The sequence below is a fragment of the Pezoporus wallicus genome, unplaced genomic scaffold, assembly GCF_028554395.1.
Source record: "Pezoporus wallicus isolate ANWC-B61680 ecotype Strahan unplaced genomic scaffold, APGP_CSIRO_Pwel_v1 contig_1876, whole genome shotgun sequence".
Lineage (NCBI taxonomy): Eukaryota > Metazoa > Chordata > Aves > Psittaciformes > Psittacidae > Pezoporus > Pezoporus wallicus.
The window spans coordinates 2,351,333-2,374,392 of NW_026638337.1; the positions used below are offsets into that span (position 1 = coordinate 2,351,333).

The following is a 23,060-nucleotide window of genomic DNA, read 5'->3' on the forward strand; positions in this document are numbered from 1 at the left end:
ATTCAATAGCAGTCTGTTCCTCCAGGCGTGTTTAATATTTCATGCTGCATTCCGACTGAATATCTACTTCAACCAAACCCACAAATTTCAAAATGACATTGCTTAAGAAAGATAAGAACCAGAGGAATAATCAGAAGACCTTATGACAGTTTACCTTTTTGTCTGACAATAAAAAAATCAGCAGTTGTCACTATAGAGTTGTCATACTGGAGAACAGGAAGCCAGTCATCTAATCTCAGCTGGTAAAGCTTTTCAGCACAAGTTGCTCTGGGACTGTGGCTGTTTCCAATTCACATCAGCACCAATACAACTGGATGAAAACGTATCAATACTAATAGCTTTTCACAGTAGGTATTGGTCTGTGGTCATTTTTCAAGTCCACAGCTGTGTAACAGTGTCACGTGTACAAGTCTACTGTTAATAAAGGCAAATGAAATCTGTGGTAAACATTTTCCAAACTAGATTTCTATTCCAGATTTCTTTCGTCATTGTGTACTGGACATTTTAATGTATAAAACCAGGAAGTGTAGCATGATATGGCATGTTTTGTTGTTATAGGTATGTTTATCTCAGAAACACATTTATATTGTGCTTTTAACTGATAAGTAAAATGTGAGTGTGAATATAAATTGTGGTTGGTCATACACTCTATATTACTTTTCATACACATAACAGAGAACTGCTCCCATATCAGTAAGCAGATTCTACCTACTTACGTACGAACAGGGCTGGCCTCAGATTAGCTGGTAAATGTAAGTAAACACCCAAGGCGTTTACTGAATGACTGAACCATCAAGGCTTGAAAGATTAGCAAACTATACTGAAACTGAAATTGAACTTCAAACGAAAGTTCTGAAATTGAAGAGTCTCAGGAGGAAACTAGGAAATTCAGAAGCGTCAGTATGTCCATTGATTCAGCAAAAATGTAATTACAAGGGAAAAGACAAATTAAGAGACATGAGCAAGACTGCTGCGGCCTAAATAAAAGAGATCTTTCAAACATAATTTGATGATTTTATAAGAGATGAAACTATGGCAGTCAAACTCAGAAATATTAGTGTGTTCATAAAACATAGTTTGTGCTATAGAACCTTTGAGTTTCTGTAAATATATAAAAACCATGATGAGGTTCAAACAATGTCTTCTGCCAGCGGCACAGCATTACCCATGGTAACATCAGGTTCTAGAAACTTTTTTCCTAAGAACACAATGGAAATCTGATTTTTATGTTGCACATTTATTGCCATCTTTGGAAATCCACCAAGATGTGTTCAGAGTTGTCTGAATTTCAGTTATTAATAGTCTATGAATTCAAAGAACCTGTGCTATGTATCATCTGGAGGAAAAGTTAAAAAAACTCAACCAAAAAAAAGTTACCAGAAACCTAGAAAACACCTATTCTCTTAGCGACATTAGTTAGAATATTGCAAGCAGACCTAACCAGGATTTTTCTGATGCAACTTTCTTGTACATTCATCTGACTTTCTGCAAAAAAGCACTACTTTCCAGAAATTTTTCATTGTAAAAGTAGCTCAAGTGAATAAAAAATTTCTAGTTTAAGTCCTGGTGAGAGTGGAAACAAAGACCCCACATTTCAAAATAATCCACAGTCTTTTGTCAGCCTATCTATCCTTTCCCAGAAAAAGACAAAAAACATCATGTCAACATCTTCACAAAATTAATTCCTAATTATAGGTCAAGCACCAATATCTGTTCATCCAAATAAGTATCTGACAGCATGTCATTCTTTAAAGAGCTTCATGATTACTTTCCATAAGGAACTTGTGTGCCTTATTTAGAATACATCCAGAAAAGAATGTTTAATGTTTCTTAACTTACTATGCCAGTTTTGGATACCTTTAAATTCAAGTCTGCAATTCAATCCTAAATGTCCAAGAGCTTCCTTGGTTCCAGTTCTTCTGTTACTGCAAACTACAGGCTCACAGAAACTGAAGAACACGGCTGTTATCTGTTAGTCAGTGACCTTGTAAATCTCAGGGGGAAAGACCTAAATTACAAATGAAAATAGCCTATGGTTTTTATCAAAACCTTCAGTAGAAAATGGGCATGTATTCAACATAGCTGTGGTTCATTTGAGGAATGGATCTGTAACTCCCTATGTCCCCAGATAGATGCTTGAATTTATGTTCAGAATATTTAAAAAATTTCAACTGTCTCCTCATGTTCTTCTATGATGATTAACCGTGCTGCTGTAAATCTTGCTTAAATGTGTGAACAACTCAATGTTAGGAGAAAAAGGGTCTTCAGTTTGCACAGCTGTGCACAATTGGGGCCACAGAGGCCAAAGAACAGCAAGACATATCTTATCTCCTTTTCTTCTCATTCTTCAGGCACACTAGAGACCAGGGAAGCTGAGCAGGGTCTGGCCCTTAGCAGCAGGAGTTGGAACATAAAGAAGTACCAATTAAATCAGAACATTTTATAATACTGCAAAGTGTCCTGAATGCACAACAAGGTGATACTTTTGCCCTTTTTTTTTTTAAATACACCTATTTCTTTTCACCTTTCCTCTTCTTTAGCAAAGCGCTTTGCTTAATCTTTTTAGGTGGAAAAGTATACAAAAGCTTTCACAGTAATGACTGATGGACAGGATGTATCCTCCAATTATGTTAACTCTGTAGCCTTTTCCAGAATATGCTTTCAGTGGTTGTGAAAACAGATCTTCTGATACCTTTTAGTTTGCCTCATTCTTGCATGGAAAACTTATATGATGTTTTTATTATTCTAATTTTCCAGACTAAACAAAGATAAACCATTACTCTTTAGTACAATGATTTCTTGGTTTTCCATCTCTTGTAAAGAAGCAGCTTCTTCAGTGCTGCCAATCTGTATGAGATACATTTATTTTAGATTTTTTATTTTGCTGTCACTATTAATGTTGTTCTTTCCATTGTCACATTTAATCTGCATGCCATCAACATGTCACCGATAGACCAACTGTCACTTTATTATGGTCTTCTTTTTTTCCATTGTAATTAATGATATGGTCTTTCTTGACATGCTACAATTTACTTGCAGCAATATAGGTGCTCTGGATGGGGACAGAGTGATATAACCTCGAGTGACAACCAACAGAGTAGCAATAATCTATTAAGGTATTTGAAATGGAAAAGAAAAATCTCGCTCAGCTAAGCAGCCTGAAGGATCAAAGGATGCTAAACAGTCTTCTGTCTGAAAAACACAAGTCATTGTACAGCAAAATGGTACTTGGACTTGTTAATGGCTACTTGGATCGCTAGCAGCAATCATACTGTAAGGATATTTAGGAGGTCAGTTCAATAACAGTAATTTGTTCTAACACTGTTTTGATAATCAGTTTAAAACGGGTTAAAAAGCCCCCACAACATACATACATATATACATATATATATAAGTGTGTGTGTGTATATATATATATATATATATATATATATATATATATATATATAAAACCACTGGACCCACGTCTTCCAGTTTTTATTTCAATTACAGTGCAAGATGGAAATTCTTTTATAGTGCCTGACATTGTGTCACTTTTCAATAACATGGCTGCTGGTAGTAAGAGGCTAAAATGCCATTTGTAGTTAAAATCTCTATTTTCAGATACATTGTCTAGTTTATTCATGCAGAGAAGTAATTTTACTTTTTGACCTTTCTGCTGGACTGAACAAAATGAGTGAAGACGTATTTTAACAGTCCTTATATTTGAGAGAACTGTTACAGCAGCTGAAATTGCCAGTCTCCTGTATTATTCACATTAATTTATTTGTAATACACTTGGCCAGACGATTCTATTTTAGATATTTATTTCTTTTTGTTTAGATTTACAGTCAAGTTAAAAAATTAATGAGGAGAAAATCGAAGCATTCTAGAGCATTTTAATATAAAGTATCATAACTGCAATGCTCCATGCAGGCCCAGGTTTTAAAATGCTAAGATTTGTTCATCTGCTTAATTACTTTTTATGGTAAGTAATAATGCTTAAGCATAAGCCCATGCTTAAGTGCATTGCTGAGTTACGGCACAATTCCCAACATCTTCTCTTCAGCATAACAAAAAATCCTATGGAAATTTAATGACCTAATAATAAAAAGAGCTTAGGGCCCTTTCAGAGATGCTGTATGCCTTCACTCCTCCTTGATATCTTTGGGAGCTGAAAGTGTCTAAAAGCCTACCAGACTGTGTCCTACCTGCTTAAGTCTGACTTCATCCAAAAAAGATTAGTTTTCAATGGTACTTTAAAAGCCCAGGATATCTGTCAGAGCACTTGCTGGAAGCTGGCATACATTAGTATAAACAGTATCTCTGGGGGCTGGAAAAACTGAATATAGGTTATAAGGAGTTATCACAGAAGTTACAATTAAGCAGTTATCACAGAAGTTACAATTAAGCATGACATTGGTGAACACAAGAAGAACAACACATCATTCAGAAATTACTAAAGTCACACAAATAAGCAAAGGATTGGAAAAAGCTTTAAAAGGTTAGTCATAAATATAGCTAAGCAAAGAGAATACCAATGAAAAGAATGGTCACAGATTACTCTGAAAAACAGCAGAGAGAACAGCCACACGTGAGAAACACTGCAGACCCACAAAACGTAAATGTAGAAAATATCAGAGGAACAGGTCACTCCGTGGTGCCAAGGACACAAAGGCACCCCAAGGTAAGCACTGAGCAGAATACTGCTGCTGCTGCTTCCACAGACTCAGTCAAGTGCAAGGACAGGGCTGACAAAGCAGTACAAAGTAAATTGGCTAATTCATGGCAATCTGAAAATAAAACTGATTGGCGAATGTCTATGAGTGTAAGTAACGTAACTGTTTCTGATAAACAGGCAACATGGTACTACCTAAAATGCTCTCTCTACCCCCACTAGGTGTATGAGATCTTTACTGGTAACTTGAATGTCTAGATTAATGAAACTATTACCTGCATTTTGGCTTTCTGACTGCGTGAATAAATGAGAACACAGAGCCGATAAAGTATGAATAGCCACACCAGCTTTTCAGCTAATTGTATTTTTTGTTTATGCAAACCTGTACATTCATATTCTGTATTATACATAAAGCCACACACACACATGGAGCTTGCAAATTCACAGCGTGATACATAAATTATAGGCAACCTGTTGATTCATAATGAGGCTGCAGGTCCAGGACAACACCAAGATGAAGAACCTAAGGACCGTATGTTCCCCTGACACAGAGAACCATCCTCTTTTGCTGGCCATCTGTAAAGGTCAAGAAGCCGAACGCACACTGATGAATCCGGCTGCAGGCAGGACTGGCAGGCCACGTGTGCCTGAACTCCCTTCACTTCCCTGCCTGCGGACTGCTGTCGGGGCTTTGGGTCATCCCTGTGGTGCTCACCTCAGATCTCACCTCTCTGATGTGACATTCCCACCTCACATCCCACATCCCTGTGAGGTGCCTCCCTGGTGCCACGGTTGGGTTTTACAGGTGCCCCCGTGCACGCGTGAGACCCTGCGGTTGCCAACCGTCAAGAACCCCAGGGGCAACTGCTCCCTCCGGGGCCATGAGCTTTGCAGCTTCACACGCAGAGGCTGGGAGAACCCTCGGTCTTTTGGAGGGGGGCGGGGGGAAACACACAAACGGCGTGAACCCAACAGGCGGCACCGCTAGGCCAGGATGAACCGCGACTGCTCGGGCTCACGCGGGGAGCGACGGGGGCGGGGCAGCCGCTCGCTTCCGTTCCCTGGGCGGCCGGCGATGCTGCTTGTCCATCGGCGGCTGCCGTACCGACCTCTCTTCCCGCCGCTGAGGGCTGATTGCGCGGTGGATCGCGGGCGCTTTTGAACCGCCATGAGCCTGTGGGTGGACAAGCACCGTCCCGTGTCCCTCGGCAAGCTGGACTACCACCGCGAGCAGGCGGCGCAGCTCCGCAACCTGGTGAGCCTGCAGCCGCCGGTCAGGTCTTCCTCGCAGTCAGGACTCTCCGGGAGTCGTTGTCCCGCCGCCTGTAAAGCTGCCCTGCGGGTGTGTCGGAACGGGGTTGGGCGCCTTCCCTCGGTGCAGGCCCTGGCCTCCGGAGCGGCTTCCGCGACGCTGGGAAGGCGGTTCGTGGGCATCACGTCCCCCTCGGGAGCATGGCCTTTACCCTAAGGAAAAGGCTCCGAGGAGATCAGCGACTTGAGTTTTCCGGGAGTGATGTGTACCTGTGCTTCCTGCTGGGTTTAGCCGAGTCCCTGAGAATAGGGCTTAGCTTGTTGACTTAAAGTTAGCTGAAGCTTGAAGGTGAGCAGCTGGGAAGAAAAGCTAGGGCTATGTAATTGCTGAGATGTTAAAAGGCCTGCTTCCCCTGCCAGATGTTCTGTCTTTACTAGATCACTGGATTGATGCACTACCGTAGTGTTTCTTTGTCACTGTTAAATCTCGTTATAGTAAATTCTGACTGGGGTTTGGTTAGATGTTCTCCAGTTCACACTTTATAGCTTTTCAAAAAGCAAACTCCTAACTTCGTTTAAATGCAGGTTACCTGTCACTTGTTTGGTAATATTCAAGGCTTGCAGATGAACATCAAAGTAATTATGTATCATATGAGAGTTTGTCTGCTTTAAACTTTGTTTTAATCTTTTTAACTGCGTATTTATTGCAGCTGTCACTCTAGAAACGCTGGAAAGCCTGGAATGCTTTTTTGTTGGGTTTGGGGTTTATTTAGTTGTTTAGTGGTTTGGGATTTTTTTTGGGGGGGGGAGTTGCTTGGCATCAAATGACTTACATATGGTCTTGAGAAAAATATGTTCTCTAGGAAATATTGCTGCAGGAAAGGAATTCAGTAGCTCTGATTCTGGGTGCTGTGTTGTGACTGGGGTGGAAAACTTTTTGCATGTAAACTTGGGTGAGAATGGAAGCATGACTCTTATAAGAAAAATACTGTTATGTCTTACTAATCGTGTTGCTTCATGTTCAGGTTCAGTGTGGCGACTTCCCTCATCTGTTGGTGTACGGACCATCAGGAGCTGGAAAAAAGACAAGAATAATGTGTTTGTTAAGGGAATTGTATGGTGCAGGAGTGGAAAAACTGAGGATTGAGCATCAAAGTATAACGGTAAAAAAGAATCTCCCACCTGCTGTTAAGTAATGTGAATATTGATGCCCTGATGTATTTAGTTGTGAGGACTTAATCTGATTTTTAAAAACAGGTGGTTTTTCTCACTCAGTATCTTCAAGCTCCTTCATGTAATTAATCAGACTACTTTTGCTACATGAACAAATACTTTTGCCAAATGTTCTTTTTTTCTTAGGTCGTCATGGGTGGGAGGATGTGGAGGGGTTTGCTGCTTTGTGTAGCATTATTTTACTTTATTTTTTTTTTGAAAGGAGGTCTTTACAGGTCTATTTGGACAACAGCATGTATTATGATAACATAGCTCTCAGTTAGATGTATAGAATTTCATTTGTCTGTAGAAGTAACCCTTATTTTAAAAACTGCTAGCACTGCTTTTGGCATATATACAAATATTAATGTGTTTTCTCATTCTCATAGTGACAGTTTCAGCATTAGCAAAAAAAAATAGTTCTATCTGCTTTGGTCTTAATCATTTAATTGTTTGTTATTAAAAGGTGATATTATCCATTCAAAATCCTTGTTACGGAAGGCTTAGCCAGCAATGAATTATGAAGGTTGACTTGTCCAGAGGCTTTCTCTCCAAAACTTTTCTTTGGATGGACAAAGTATCACCTATTTTGAATGTCTGATTCCAGTTGTAAGATTTCCTGTTACAAAACTCAGTAACTGGAGTTTGCAGTAATACATACTATATGTTGCTATAATAATCATTACTGTTGTTATTTTATAGGTTGGATGATGTGTCAGTACTACTTTTCTGCTTTGGAGGTGGGGTTTGGGGTAGGAAATCTGCAAGTCTAGTGTCTCAGCAGTTCTTTCATCTCTGAGACTTTTGGTTTGGCTGTGACCTGGCCACCTGTAAACTGTAAGATAAACTTTTGCATCAGACTTTCTAGAATACTCTCTGAAATCTAATATTTTTACTTTCTACAGGCACCTTCTAAAAAGAAAATTGAAATTAGCACCATTGCAAGTAATTATCACCTTGAAGTTAATCCAAGGTGAGTGTACAGTAAAAATGTACTACTTCAAATATGAGCTGCTGGTCACATTGCATGTGGTTTAAACCTGGGTATATAAGGGTCCGATGGTCCAATTTATTGCCTGAGCAAATTAGGTAATGATTATGGGTTCATGTTGCAGATGGGAGCAGGGAGGGGATTTTTAATTGAACTGCTGTAAGCTAACAAAAATTTGGATTGCTGTATGCTAAAGACAATGACATTCTCCTTAACAAGCCGCATAAGCATGCTAATATTGAAGACTGGGTAACAGAAACAATTCTGAATTTATAGACTTAGCCATTTAAGTTGAAATTGAGAACTTTTATTGGAACCAACACCCCCATATTGTTAGTTCTCTTACAAATACAACAATGAAGTGATTTGAAAGTAAGCAAGGTTTATCCAGTAACTCTTAAAATAAAAACTTAGAGCACGAGAAAGAGCAGCACCACAAAATACTGGGAATCCTATCATGAGCAAGGTCAGATGTTGATTTAAACAACAGAAGCTATAATGGTGTACAGTGTATCTTCTTTGACAGTTGTGAAATTGCTAGTGATAGTTCACTGACCCGAAGTAAATACTTGTGTTTGCCTGAAACCCTTTAATGTTGCTTTAAATCACATGAGAGTAAATGTCACTGTGCATTGGGAGGCTTCGATTATATTGGCTTTGTGTCTGGGTTGCAGTTATAATGTGTTTCCTGAAGTAACTTTCACTATGTGCTTATTGCTAAGATTTTCTCATGTTGCTCTGTGTTTTAGAAGCCATTCTCATGTACCATGTCTCCCTTAAAAGCTTGTTCTGCAGCTAATCTCAGTGTACTGATTAGTGAATATCCGTTCATATCCTAATACAGACCCAAATAATTAAAACTGAGGCTTTTGTTGGTAATTATTGTCTTGAGTATATCATTTGGTGATATAAAATGTGTGACCATTCAGTCTTCTACTGTGATAACCTAATACTACTAACACTTCTGTTACTCTCCTTAAACTCCTTTTAGCTTGAAAGTAATTGTATTTTACTTTAAATGTAAAAATCCTGTAAGTGTAGAACTGCTGTATTGGTATTGTATGTAATTGTAGTGCTGAGTTTTGGTTAAGAATTAATATATTGATTCATAGTCTTTAAGTGATCAGGTAATTATCATGTCTGTCTGACCAGACTGTAATCCTACATGTGCTATGCTGTGGTCTGTGAGGTTTGATTGAGTTACAATACTGTGAAATCATGTTGTACATCTTGAGTAACACAGGACATGATAAATGACTAACAGGGAAAGGAAATTAACTTCTGTGAAGGTCTCTGCAGACATTGAATTTATTATGGAACTTTATTAGATAGAGCTGTCCTTCTTTCTCCAAAGGAGTATGTTGTCAGAATTCCAAAGCATTCTCTGCTGGTCATTTGACTAGCTTGGGTAGGTGCTTTAAAATGGATTCTCCTGGGTAAGCAAGTAGTGAAAGAATAAGGAACAATAAAAATTAAACATTTGTTGTGTGATAACTGCCTTTGTTCCTTGCTTTTGTGGAATGTTTTATGTGTTCACATAGTGTTGCAGATAATCTTTCACCATTAAGTTATAACTCTGGATTCTCTGTTACTGCAGAAAATGATTTATCTTTAAATATTAGGAAACTATTTTAATCACTTTCCATTTCCAAAACCTGGCCTTGTTCATGAGTAGAATTTGCTTCATTTGTGGGGGTTTTTGTTGTTGTTGTGGGTTTTTTTGTGTGTGTGTGTGTTTTTTGTTCTTTTTTTTTGTTGTTGTAATCAAAGGTCTGCTCTCCTGCTGAATGACAGATCTCTGCAGTCCAAGTCAGTGTAGCCTGTTCAGCAGATTGTGAACTGTTGAGCTAAAATGCTTCTGTCTGTTCTGCTGCCTTCTTGGCAAGAATGGGGATGGTCTGGTTGAGTGGTGACTAGAACAGGGCAGACAAATGCTCTTTCATTTGCCTGCCAGTGTAATATTGCAGAGCTACTGCTACCTCTGTGAAGGTAATAGTCTGGGGATAGTAAGGAGTGTGAAGGTTGTTGTTTGTTTGTTGGGTTTTTTTTTTCCCCCCTCTTCTTCACTTTTTCAGTAATCTAGTTTGCAAGTCAGGCCCCCCCTGCTTGTCAAATCCAAATCAAACTAGCTGAGCTACTAGTCTGGGGACTGAGAAGGCAGTGCAGTGCTACTGTAATGGACAGTGAGAAGAGGCAGGAGGTGATCTAGTGTTTCCCCATGTTTTCCTGCCTTCTAAGAGAAAAAAGCTAAACATCTGTGCTTAATAATAATCTCAGTATCAGCCTTTTACTAGTAACTCTTTGTAACTTCAGTGTGTCTGTCATTCAAGTTTATAATAGGCACATAGATTGTTCATAGCTTGACATCTAGTTTTCAGGGGAAAAAACCCATGCATTTACATCAGTCTTTTGAATCAGGCATCCTGTTACATTGTTAGACTTATTTATTTTTTTCCCATAATGGGTAAAAGTGTTCACATTTCGTGTCTTTGACCAAACTGTAGGTAAAAATGTTCAGATTTCGTATACCAGAAAAATAAGTCCTATTTTAATGAGCTAATAAAACATTTGACAATGGTTTCACTACTTCCCAATACAGTGCTACTAATCCAGGGGTGCCTGTGTAAGGTTAGATTGTTTCTATTATTGGGAAGGTAACTTTCAACAAAGTGTGTTGAGCTTAATTCCAACCACAATAACTAATGAATGCTTTCAGCATTCTTGTTCAGTCTTCAAGGGCTTGTTCAGGAGGATATGTTCTATATGCAATATAAAGTTGTTGTCTTAAAACAAGTTTTAATCAAACTCCTGTTACAGTGATGCGGGGAACAATGACCGTGTAGTGATACAGGAGCTCTTGAAGACAGTAGCACAATCACAACAGCTTGAGACGAGCACTCAACGAGATTTTAAAGGTAAAAACAGTTAAAACCAGTCAAAGTATTTTTTAAACTTTTTTTTCAGGTCTTTCAGCTTTTTTGTCTGTATCCATGTATGCATGAGGGCATACATGAAAGTTTTCCCAAATTAAAAAACCTCACATTTTATTTGCACTGTAAGGGCATCTTAACTGGTTAAATACTCAGTATGAGGTTGTCTCTTGTGTTGGTTTCTTAGGAGGGCAGGTTTAGTCAAATGTCTGTGACGAGGCAGAGGGAGCTTGGATCCCTGCTGTCTTTTTTCTAAGTCTGCCACTGAAATGTATTGTAACTTAGCTTAATGATGTACAGTAATATTTGAGTTATGAGCTAGGCTTAGTACTGAGTTGAGGAGCAGAATAGCCTTATGGCAAATGGTAATGTCTAAATTAGGTGTTAGCCTCTTGGGGGATGAACCATCTTAGACAAATTTTAGGAGACTTTTATCCACAATGTACAGAATGTTGGGTAAGAATATGAAGATTTTCATTGAGTTTTCCAAAATATGTTGCTACAACTGGCTTGTTTTACTTCCCCATGGCTAAACTGAAAGCAAAATTAGAACTATGTAACCAGAGATTGAAGGAGAGAGGAAATCTTGACAGAGTAGAGCCGAAATTATTTTAAAATGATCTTGAATTTAATACTTTTGTTGTTTTTCTCAGTGTTCTCAGGAAACACTATATTTCACTTAAGCTGTTAGACACTGATTGGCTCTACTAGTTATAGAGTCATAGAATTGTAGGATCAGAATCAACTAGGTTGGAAAAGACCTTTAAGATGATCAAGTCCAACCATTACCCCAGGGCTGCCAAGGCCACCACTGAAACATGTCACTGAGGTTCTCATCTACACAGATTTGAACAGTTTCAGGGACAGTGATTCCACCACTGCCCTGGGCAGCCTCTTCCAATGCCTGATCACCCTTTTGGTGAATTTCCTGATGATATTTCCTAATATCCAATCTAAATCTCCCATGATGCAGCTTGAGGCCATTTCCTCTTGTCCTATCGCTTGTTACTTGGGAGAGGAGACCAGCCTCTCTCTATCCTCCTTTCAGGTAGTTGTAGAGATCAATAAGGTCCCTCCTGAGCCTCTTTCTCTTCTCCAGGCTAAACAACCCTCAGCCATTCCTTATAAGACTTGTTCTCCAGACCTTTCACCAGCCTTGTTGCCCTTTTCTTGACCTGCTTCAGCACCCTGATGTCTCTCTTATAGTCAGGGGTCCAGAGCTGAACACGGTATTTGAGGTGCAGCCTCACCAGTGCTGAGTACAGGGGATGATCATTGCCCTAGTCAGGCTGGCCACACTACTTCTGAAACAGGCTAACAGTTATTGATGTATATATCTTTACAGCTGCAGTCATACCATGCACCTCAAAATATCTGATAAGCTGGCCAGTCCCCTTGTGCTGCATATATAAGCAAAAGAGAAATGGGTGGACTTGTTCCCCCAGACTGTTCTCTCTGAGCCATTCGGAGTACTGAAATGGGCTGTCTATGAATTGCCTATGGAGGAACCTGCAGAAGGTAGCTTGTTAGGCTAGTCACTTCAGATTTGATGTCTTGTGATTGTTCTGAAGCATTTTTGAAATATGTTTTTCTTTTTTTTTTTTAAAAGACCACGCAAAGGCGCTGCAGCTATAATAACAAGGCAGCTTCTGCTACTCCTGTGTTAAGCTAAGACATTGGCTTTTAAATATAAAATGTATTGAGGGGAGTATTCAAGAAGTTTTTGGTTTTTGATATGTTCTTAAACCATTAATTCTTTTGCATTTCTTAATCCTTTAAAAAGTTACTGTACTAATTGCTTGTACACCTACCTGTATTATTTCTTGGCACTGAAGTGTTGCAGGCCCTATTCTGAAGAAATTGCCATTCCAGGACATGAATATAGGGTGTGAATGAATAGAAGATTATACAGACAAAAAAGCACACAGGTTGTCTTAATCTTTATTTTCCTGCCCATGGAACCATGCTGCCTTTTTTCTGCTTATATCATTTATTTTGGTATTATTGCTTGTATGTCAAGGTACTCATTCCCTTGGAAAGATTTGAGTTTAAAAAAAAAAGTCCAACTATTGTTAATCCTTTTTCAGTGGTGCTGTTAACAGAAGTCGACAAACTCACTAAAGATGCTCAGCATGCTTTGCGAAGAACAATGGAGAAGTACATGGCGACCTGCAGGTTGATCCTGTGCTGCAACTCCATGTCAAAAATTATAGGACCTATTCAGAGCAGATGCCTGGCTGTACGAGTGCCTGCTCCCAGCATTGAAGATGTATGTTGACACTGAAGCAAAAATAAGTTATTTAAAACTTCTTACTAGATAAGTTCTTGCTGTAGACTTGGGAAATATTTTAATTCCATGAAGTGACCTAGCTTTCCTTTGTGGTGGGTGACTTGTCAAGCATATCTTAAAAAAGACTGGTCCATCTCTGGTCCAGAAATGTTTCACGCAGGAGAATGAGTAGGTGCTAAACTGTTTGCTAAGTGTTGCATTCCATGCTGTCTGTTTTTCATCTAGATCTGCCAAGTCTTGTCCACTGTGTGTAAGAAAGAAGGCCTGACTCTTCCTCAGGAGCTGGCTCAAAGGCTTGCAGAGAAATCTGGCAGGAATCTTCGGAAAGCACTACTTATGTGCGAGTCCTGCAGAGTACAGCAGTAAGTCACTCCTAAAAATTAATGCAAATCATACTCTCAGATGCACAAATAAACATACTTCTGAGGCCTTATTAGAATAGGGGGCAGTTTTCTTTGATTTCAGTTCTTTTAAAACCTTATTGTTCCATAGGTATCCTTTTACTGCTGATCAGGACATTCCTGAGATGGACTGGGAAATTTATTTGAGAGAAACTGCAAATGCTATTGTTAGTCAACAGACACCACAAAGGTAGGTGAATACACTTACTTGCAGCTGTAAATTATGATTTTGGTGTACTCTCCGACCCCCCCCCCCCCCCAAAGTTATATTTGTTATATTTAAAAATGTGACATCTTTACTTCAATTATATGTAATCTTCTGGCATTTCTACTGGAGGTGGTACTTTACAGCCAAAGGAAGTGAGCTTTAAAATTACCAGAGGTGGCTGAGTGGGAACTGAAACAATTATTGGTTTTCTCTTAAGCTTTGTAATCAAAAGTGAGCATAAGCTTAGTTGCATGTTGTGCTGCCCATGGTCATCATGTTTTTGGGGGGTGGGTGTTGTTTTGTTGGGGTTTTTGTTTTTTATTTTATTTAAGGCTGCAGTTTCACCATCTTTACATAATGCAGCTTTGTGAAAGAACTGGCAATGAGAAATTACTGGTTTTTTAAACACTTTATCAGATGCCCCCTTTATCCATTTTCTTGTCATACACACAGCCTGATCCTTTCAGTCTGTTCCATACATTACATAAGATGTCACTTAAATTCTTGTATTTAATTTAAATACTTCTTGCCTCTGACCTCCTGATACCAAAACTTGAGAATTGATGACTGTTTCACTTTCTACTATCTAATCATCTTACCCCCTCTTGTAATCAATGAAGATGGGAAAACAGTGTAAACCAATCTTGTGGCTCTAATCAATTTTGTGGTGTCTTCTCACTAATATTAGCATGAATAATAATTTAGATATTAAGAGGAATTAAAAGGAGACAAGCTCGAGACAAATTCTAATAGCCTTGTAGTTTTTCAATTAACTGAGACTATTGTAACTAGAGTGTATGTAACTTATCTTACTGTTTTGAATAAAAAGTGATATGTAGCAGTTGAACTGAAGCCAACTGTCTTGTGCAGTTCTTTGGGGTTAAAATAACACACAAAGATAACACCCAAAGCCAGAAAAAAGCCACTTTTCTTCAGTTGACTTTTCCTTTTTTTTTAATATATTTTTTAAATTTTTTTAATTTTATTTTTATTTTTTTATTTCCTGTAGCATATTTCACAAATAGTAAAAAACTATTAGTATGCTTCAGGGACATACTTCTGTTATCTTGTGGTGTCTTTCCAACAGGCTTTTAGAGGTCCGTGGACGGCTTTATGAACTCCTGACACACTGCATTCCTCCTGAGATTATAATGAAGGTAATTCAGCTATCTAGCTCTTCATGTGTTACAAATATTAAGGCTATGACAGTCTCAATTTGAGTTAAAAAAAATAAAAAAACCTAAAACACACCAAAACATTACAAATTATCCAAATATTGATGAAAATCCATGACCTTAACAAATAGACATGAGTGACCAAAAGATTATCTTGTGTTTCTTTCCTCAGAAGTAACCAAAATAGTCCAGTTTATTGTGCTGAAGCAGTAATCAAAGACCTTGTTCTTGCAAACACTGATACATAGCATTCAATTCCCATGATCCTCAGTTGATATGCTAGACTGTTTAGTTAGTTTCATGCCTGAATAAAAACAAAGGAGGATGTGCTTTGTACCCCTGAAGACTTCTCAGGCCAGTTTCTTTACTGAAGGAGACATATCCTATGGGCTAATGGTGATGTGGTTTTTTTTCTTTAGTAAAAGTTTTGTTGTAAGTTCAGTATTTGCTGTGTCCTACTGGGGAGGTTTATAAAGTATGCTAGGCCAGCAGGCCTCTTTAAAGATGGAAGTCATTTTGGGAGACAAAAAGCAAATAGATGTGCATATTGTTATTTTAGGTAGGATGAAAGGATGCTGAAGACAACTATAGCAGAACAAAGACTAAAGCTAATGTTTGCAGCTGACTCTAGGTGGACTTTGCCATCAGACATAATTATAAGAGAACAAATTCCTTTTCACATTACCTGATTTCTGCTTTCTCACAGTTTTAGTAGTTAGATGTTTCTCTAGCCTTCCTTTCTTAAGATAGCTTAGTGGATCATGCATTGCCCTGTTTGAGGACTGTTATCACACTAAAGGTTGATGTTCTCTACCTGCTCCCTCTTCATAAATTTGAGGTGGTCTAAAGATACTTCCCACTTAAGCCTGACCATTTTAATAAATATAGATTTGCAATGATTTTGTTGCTGTCTTGGATCTAAAATAATGTGGGTTTGCGCTTTGTAATGACTGAAGTATTGGTGTACAGTATCTTGTGTGTGTCTGCACATACATATATGTACATAAATGTAAACAGATATACTTAAATAAGCCCTTGTTATTTATTAATGTTGATTCTCTTTGTGCTTGATACTGTCAAGACAGGAAGTCATTTTAATACACTTGCTATCTTGATAAAAATTCTTCTCAGGGCCATGTGCCTGCATGCAGCAGAGATTATAATATTTGGAGATAAGGTTAATTTGTTTTCTTTATTAAGGCATAAGTAGTTTCAATATATGATTTTTCCCTTCTAAGAACACAGTAAGTGTTCATCTTGATGTGAGGAATTCATCTTGAAAGAAAGGTCTTGAAGAGACATGGTTCCATGAATCTAGTTCTGTTAAACAGGTGGTGTAATGATTCTTGAATGTCTTTCTTGTTGGGTTCATGAGTAAACTATTTGCCATAACTTGGCTATTTTCAGAGAAACAGGGTTATCTTCTTAACAAAAAATGCACAATTTTTCAAATACTCTCCCATTTTTTCCCTTTTAGGGCCTTCTGACAGAACTTCTAAGTAACTGTGATGGGCAACTGAAAGGAGAAGTTGCACAGATGGCGGCCTTCTATGAACACCGCCTGCAGCTGGGCAGCAAAGCCATTTATCACCTGGAAGCATTTGTTGCAAAATTCATGGCAATTTACAAGAAATTTATGGAGGATGGACTAGATGACATGATGTTCTGACTGATGCCAAAGTCATACACAGAATGTTGTGTCACAATGCCAGTAATGTTGCAAGTATCTACTTGTCCGTGCTCGATCGAATGTAGGTCTAGTTCAAAATCAGATATTTTATTTTGATATTAATGTAAAACAAAGTGAAATAAAGAACAGTGTTTGTTCTGTTTTAGAAACCAGATGGATTGTTTGACAGCCATAAATCCATCTTTAGATCCATAGAAAATACGTTAGTCTTTGGAAAGACAAGTTTCCTTGGGAGATGAATAAGATTATAGTTGCTTTGCAGTATTTGTAAGGTGACATTATAAAGTGAGAACATGGATGCTACACTCATACTTTTTGATTGTTCATGGGCAACGCTGTAAGCAAAAGATGTTTTTCCATGTTCTGGTAGGTTCCAGTTTGATACGTATGTTCTGCCTAATGATTTATATATATTGTTGTCTGCCTGGCTTTTATTTTAGCCAGGCTGTTTTCTGAGATGTGCTGACACAGAATGTTTTCTTACTGTTGCTCATAACCAGTTGCATTGATACTGTGGATGAGCAATACTTTTGTGTTGCTTGTAAAACAGTTCGACAGCATGGAACACTCTATTAAGAAGCAATATACCTATGTAAAGCAAGCACCCTTGCTGTATGAGATTCACCTCAACATACATAATACTGTTCAGGTAATGATCGTTCCTTTGACTGTGGTTTAACCAGGGTGAGGTTTTAGCTTTTATCAGTTTAGGAAGTGAAAGAATATTTGTTACGTGGCATTTCTAAAATGGCAAAATAAATTGTAAAAATACAAACAACAAACGGAATGCTGAATTAGTGTTTCAGCACTGTCTGTGACTACCTAGGGATGTGCATTCGTCTGCTTTGGTGTAGACTCTCTTTCAGAAAGGTAGGATATAGGCCCCCCTCCCCATTGTAACACTGAAGAGAACCACTGAAGTTTTAAAACCAAACAAGAAAAATATAATACCCCCCCACCCCAGCCAACACCACCTGTGCCACTTCGTTCTGCAAGTCTTCCATGTGTTATGTCTATGTACTAGGAATTAATACCCTTTGTTACTTCGCTGTGCTAACTTAGGCTGTTACTAGATAGTATTTAATGATGAAGTGAGTTAAATACTGTTTCCTATAACACCTCCCACCCCCCACCCCTGGTTGGTTTTGGTTTACTTTTTTAGCAGGGAAGGGTTTAACATTTGGGGACTTTTGTGTCAGAGCTCCTGCATAATGGCAGGTGTGTGGAAGGTAGGGCCCTCCTGGTAATTGTTGAATTTAACTAGTTCCTGCTAAGTCTGTCATCCCCTTTGGTGCTAAGGCACAGCTTGCCTTCAGATTCATTGTCTGTGCTGGCTTGCTTTGTGCTCAACTGGTCTCCTTAGAACTGAAGAAATCTTAAAAGGTGGATTTATTGTTTTTCTTCCATCTGCTTTTGTCACCCAAATCCACAGCACTAGTGGCTTGTCAGAGCGTGAGTGTCTTGACTGTCAGAGATCCTGGAAGACCATCGGATTAAATCAGTGGTAATGGAAATGAGTGCTTACAATTGTAAAGAAGAACACAATAATGGTAGAGGGGTCATAATTACCATATGTACAAGTTGCATGATCTTTCAGGAGCCTTGTCCTATCCATCTTTAAATGCTGAACAACCAACCATTTGCCTACTACAAGTAGAATGTGTGATGAAGCAAAAGTGTGAATTCAAAAGATGAAATAACCTGCCCCAAAAACCAACTAACCAACAAAAAAAAAAACCCCTAAAAACTAATGTGGGAGAAAAGGAATATTTCACTAATGTGAAATACACTTGGAATGCACATGGACAGTACTGGTGTGGATGGTGGAGAGGCAGGAGCTGGAATGTAGGTTTGGCAGTTGGAGGAGGCAGAGGAGGGGCTTGGTGTTTCGAAAGATCTCAGTCACTTTGTTTAGGAGACTGAAACTCCAACATAAATCTCTGTAAGTGTTCTATAAAATTTCCTGAGATTTTATACTTAATCGTGTTCTACCTGGGATGAGTCAAGAGCAGTCAGGGTTGGAAAAATGGGATAATGACCTGGGATCACCGAGAGAAAATGGTTATCATTGCTCCTGTAAGCCAGCATTTCCTCCTGCTCATCCTACTCCTGACCTTTGTCCTCTGCAGCCTAGAACACACAAATTTAAACACAGGGACACAACATTCAAATATCCGCACATGTTTTTCCTTCCTACAGTAATTTTGTATCTGATTTTGCATTGGTATCCAAAAGAGGATCCCCATGGAAGTGATCCTGGTACTAAGCCTGTCAAGGGCTCACAGAGTATATGGATGATGCTTTAGGTTATGTGGTTTAGTTTTAGGTAGTCCTGCAAGGAGCAGAGTGTTGGACTCTGATCCTTAGGGGGTTCCCTTCCAACCTGAGAGATTCCATGATAACAATCAGTAAATGCGATTTTGGGGAACATCTCAGGCTAACTGCCTTGGATGCTGCTTTGGGGTAGCCGTAACACATGCATAGAGGCAATGTGGGTCAGAACCGAGCTCCTGGAGGAAGCAGTCCAGTAACCCCTTCCTTCATGCTGGGCACTGATAAATGGGGCTGATGGGAATGTATGAGCAGGTGGCTGTAAGAACCAAAAAGGAGTTTTCTGCCATTTTTTCCCGTTGTGCGTCTGCTGTGTATGTAACCCTGTTACTGGTAAAGCAGCGCCTTAGCCCAGTAAGCAAGGGGCGGGCGCACAGCCCAGCTATTGACCTGCCCAGAGCACTGCTCATCTGCTTCACAGATAAAGTAGAAGAAAGGCAGTGCAGATAGACTGTTCAACACTGAATAGCACAGGAGCAACCTCTAGATGATCTACTTCAGCTGATTTCATCTTTTGAGACCTGCTTAGAATCTCTTCTGAGTTGCACGCAGGGAGGATTACCCTTGCTTTCATCCAGTGTTACCTCCTGCTAGTTCCAAATGAAACTTCAAGCTGCTCCCACCCGGGTGGGATTTAAGCACTGCGCAAGTCTAAGAGGTTGCAGAGGAGCCAGCTTCACACTAGCACAGAAAGCCAGAGGTGAAACCAGTTTAAAAAAATGTCAGGAAACTAAAGGCATCAAATACTTCAGTTAAAACTTTCTGTGCTCTGCAGAGATCAGCTGTGCAAAGGGCAAGTGCTACACAAGACTTCATTCCCCATTTCCAAGTGTTAACTCCCATGAGAAACATTTTTAAAATCATATTATTTTTAGCCATCCATGGTAAACAACTCTGCTTGAGCCTTAATCATAACAAACATACTGTGTGATGGGAAGACTGATTTTGTAAAATGTATTTTGTTAAATCCCTATGAGCAAAGCTGACACGAGCAATGTCCCTTCTCTACCAGTGAAGTGCCCCGATTTTCGCAAGGTACAAGGTAAAGTAGGTAAGAGTTCATTATCACAAACTTACCTTCCAGTACAGGGAATTCAAGATTATTACAGTTCATTGACATAAAATAATAGCTGTAATTTTTCTCGCTGGGAAGCGCTGTGGTATGCTTGAGCAGCCTTTAATCCTTCTGGCTTAACATTTTTTACCTGCACTAACAAGGCTCTATGAATTTGTTGCATTGGATTTTAATCAATGACCCAAACCAAGTCCTGGAGTTACATTCTACTAAACAAAAGTTGTCCTAACATGACAGTGAAATGTACTTCTAGTTCTTTAAGGCCAAAATACTTCTCTTCGTCTTTGCATTTCATAAGGACGGAAGGCATATAAATACAAAAGCATGCAAATGAATTAACCGCTGTTGTTGGATGTGCCCTGCAGGCTAATCAATAGTACATCATGCAAGTTGCATGTCGGGAGTTAGCTGCACATCACAAATGACCAGGATTAAAAGAGTTTGCCATTACCTTCAGTACATTAGGGAACTGAATCAGAATTTTCTCTGTCATCAAAAACTGAAATAATTTTCTGTCCAAATTAACAAGGACAGCTGGGGCCTAACCCAGAATTTGTTTTTTTCAAAGCAGTGGATCTCTGCTTGTCTGAAAAATGAGCCTACGAGCAGTTAAATCTTCCTTTAGCAGATTTTCTTCTACAGTTGTGTACAGTGTGTGTGCTGAACTTCTGGAAGAAATTGTATTGTCTCAGCAATCCTGGAGCTAGTAAATACTGTGGTATTTCAGTGGGGATGGGTTTGGCCTCTCTTAAATAGCAGTGAGGCATAAGATAATACAAGCAGAAGGAGCCTGAAGCACATAACTTCACCACTGATACCACTGGTCCATCTGTGTTTCTCCTAACAGATGGAGTGCCCATCACCACTTCTGTCCTGGCATCATCTTGGAGCAGATCTTCCGTGTCCCAGGACATGGAGTAGGTGTTGGTCTTTCACTATAGAGCCTGTCTTAGGAACAGACACTGTGAGATGTCATCTGAAGTGCTGGGCAACAGTGAAGGTTACTGTTCTCTGCTTCCCTGCAGTAACGCAGTGCTGGAAGCATCCTCTCTGCCACACCACAGTGCTCTGTCAATATCAGTGGCTCTGTTTTGCTGTGTCAGGGGAAATCTCTGCTTTTGATACGATGTGGTACTTTATCACAAATGTGTCCCTGATAGTCCTGTAGTGGCTTTCAGCTCTTAACAAAAATTATGAGGTCTTAGTCCCATGGAAGTTCTAAAGTTACTTTTAACTCTTTCTCTGGGTCCATCTCACAGAAGTTAATCAATAGTATTATTTTCCTATACAGACTTAGTGTTATTCCCAGAGTAAAATCGTGCCATGATAACTGCTGGAATACAGGCTCCTAGCTTCACATGTGAATTATGGCATTATGAATGCCCTCTGCTCAGAGTCCCTTTGAACCATGTCTGTGCAGTCCTTGAGATTTCTCCTCCTCTTTAAGCCTCACTCCTCTCTGGTTTGCAAAGGAAGCTGAAACGTCGGAAATTGATTTCCAAGAAGAAGGGTGGTTGGAAACAGCAGGAGCTGGTTTAAGAGTGGCTGGGGACAGGTAGAGGACGTCAGCTATCAGGAATCACGAAGATAGACACTTGAAGAATAGCTGGGGGGGAGATGTTTCTGTGCTTGGGAACCATCTGCCTAGGCAGGGATCTACATATATTCCTTGGAGGTGACCAAGGCTCATGCTTTTCTGAAGCCCTGGCACTTCTCCTCCCTGAGCTCCAGGCTGCTGTATCTGACAAACCACCCTGCTTTACAGCCACCAATGCCCAAGTCCTCCTGCCTGGCACAGTCAATGCTTCCCAACTCAGAGATGTTGTCTTCTGTTCCATAGTGTTCCAGAGCTCCTGTTTTTGTTGAGGACACCCCAAACTTCAGTTTCTGGAATCCTCCAACCAGTTTTAAATCTTCCCAATCTTAAACTTCCTCAGACCAACTTTTCTACCTCTAGTCTGGCACTAAAGTTGCCCTTTTTTACCCCTAGGCCCTGGCATGTACCTGCTCTCATTCCAGTCTGGTTGTGGCTGGCAAGCCTTGCCCAGGAAAACAGTTCTTTGGTAACCTTTCCTGTGACGGGCAAGGTCTGCCTCCTGCCTCCGTTGCTGTGGTCCAGGGAAGAGGCCGCTGGAGCTCACCCTTTCCAGCCCTCTGCTCCAAGCAGGTCCAGGCACACTAGGTTGCTCAGCCCTCACCAGCTGAGGTTTTAGTATCAGTAAGGATGCAGAATCCACAACCCCTCTGGGCAGCCCGTTTCACTGACCTCACATGGAAAACATTTCCCCAACCTTTTATTTTCCTTTACATATTTGAACCTTCCTTTACACATCTGAGCTCAGTCAGGGGATCCCCCTCGGCTTATGTTGCCCTTCTGCCACATCCACTCAACTTTCCACAGGTGAAATGGAGCATTCTTGTGCATGGAAGCGGATGTGCTCCAACACGAAGTAAATCAGCAGGCTGCAGCAGAAGACATTTCCAATTGTAAGTTCCAGCGGTGAGCAGAGGTACCTGACTATAGGGGTGAAGGGAAAGTGCTGGTGGAGGAAAGAAAAGCTGCTGGCCTTTATGAGTAGGAAGCTTGCATCTTACTAGCCAGACTGGTTTTGTAGAAGGCACCTTTTCTGTTCAAGTTGCCATAAAGACTCTGTGGCCACTCTGGCATGGCTTACTGCTCACGTGCCTTTCTTGATTATTTTTAACCTCTTTTCAAGCCACTCCATACACAGAGCAGAGATTGGGTACGGGGCAATTGAAGACTGAGGGATGGGGACCTGCTGTCCTGCTCCCTCTCTTGGCTGACCTGCTGTTTTCTCAAATCATAGAATCACAGAATAGTTAGGGTT

General features: G+C 39.8%; 1 protein-coding gene across 1 annotated transcript; it reads left to right on the plus strand.

Annotated features, from left to right (window-relative positions):
* The first annotated feature begins 5,734 nt into the window (after positions 1-5,734).
* RFC3 (replication factor C subunit 3) lies at positions 5,735-17,587 on the plus strand. The gene is made up of 9 exons (XM_057410431.1): positions 5,735-5,912; positions 6,934-7,071; positions 8,026-8,093; positions 10,929-11,026; positions 13,129-13,310; positions 13,557-13,693; positions 13,824-13,922; positions 15,028-15,097; positions 16,593-17,587. Exons 1-9 carry the CDS (start codon positions 5,826-5,828, stop codon positions 16,782-16,784), a joined length of 1,071 nt encoding a protein of 356 aa, XP_057266414.1. The 5' UTR covers positions 5,735-5,825; the 3' UTR covers positions 16,785-17,587.
* The last annotated feature ends 5,473 nt before the right edge of the window (positions 17,588-23,060 follow it).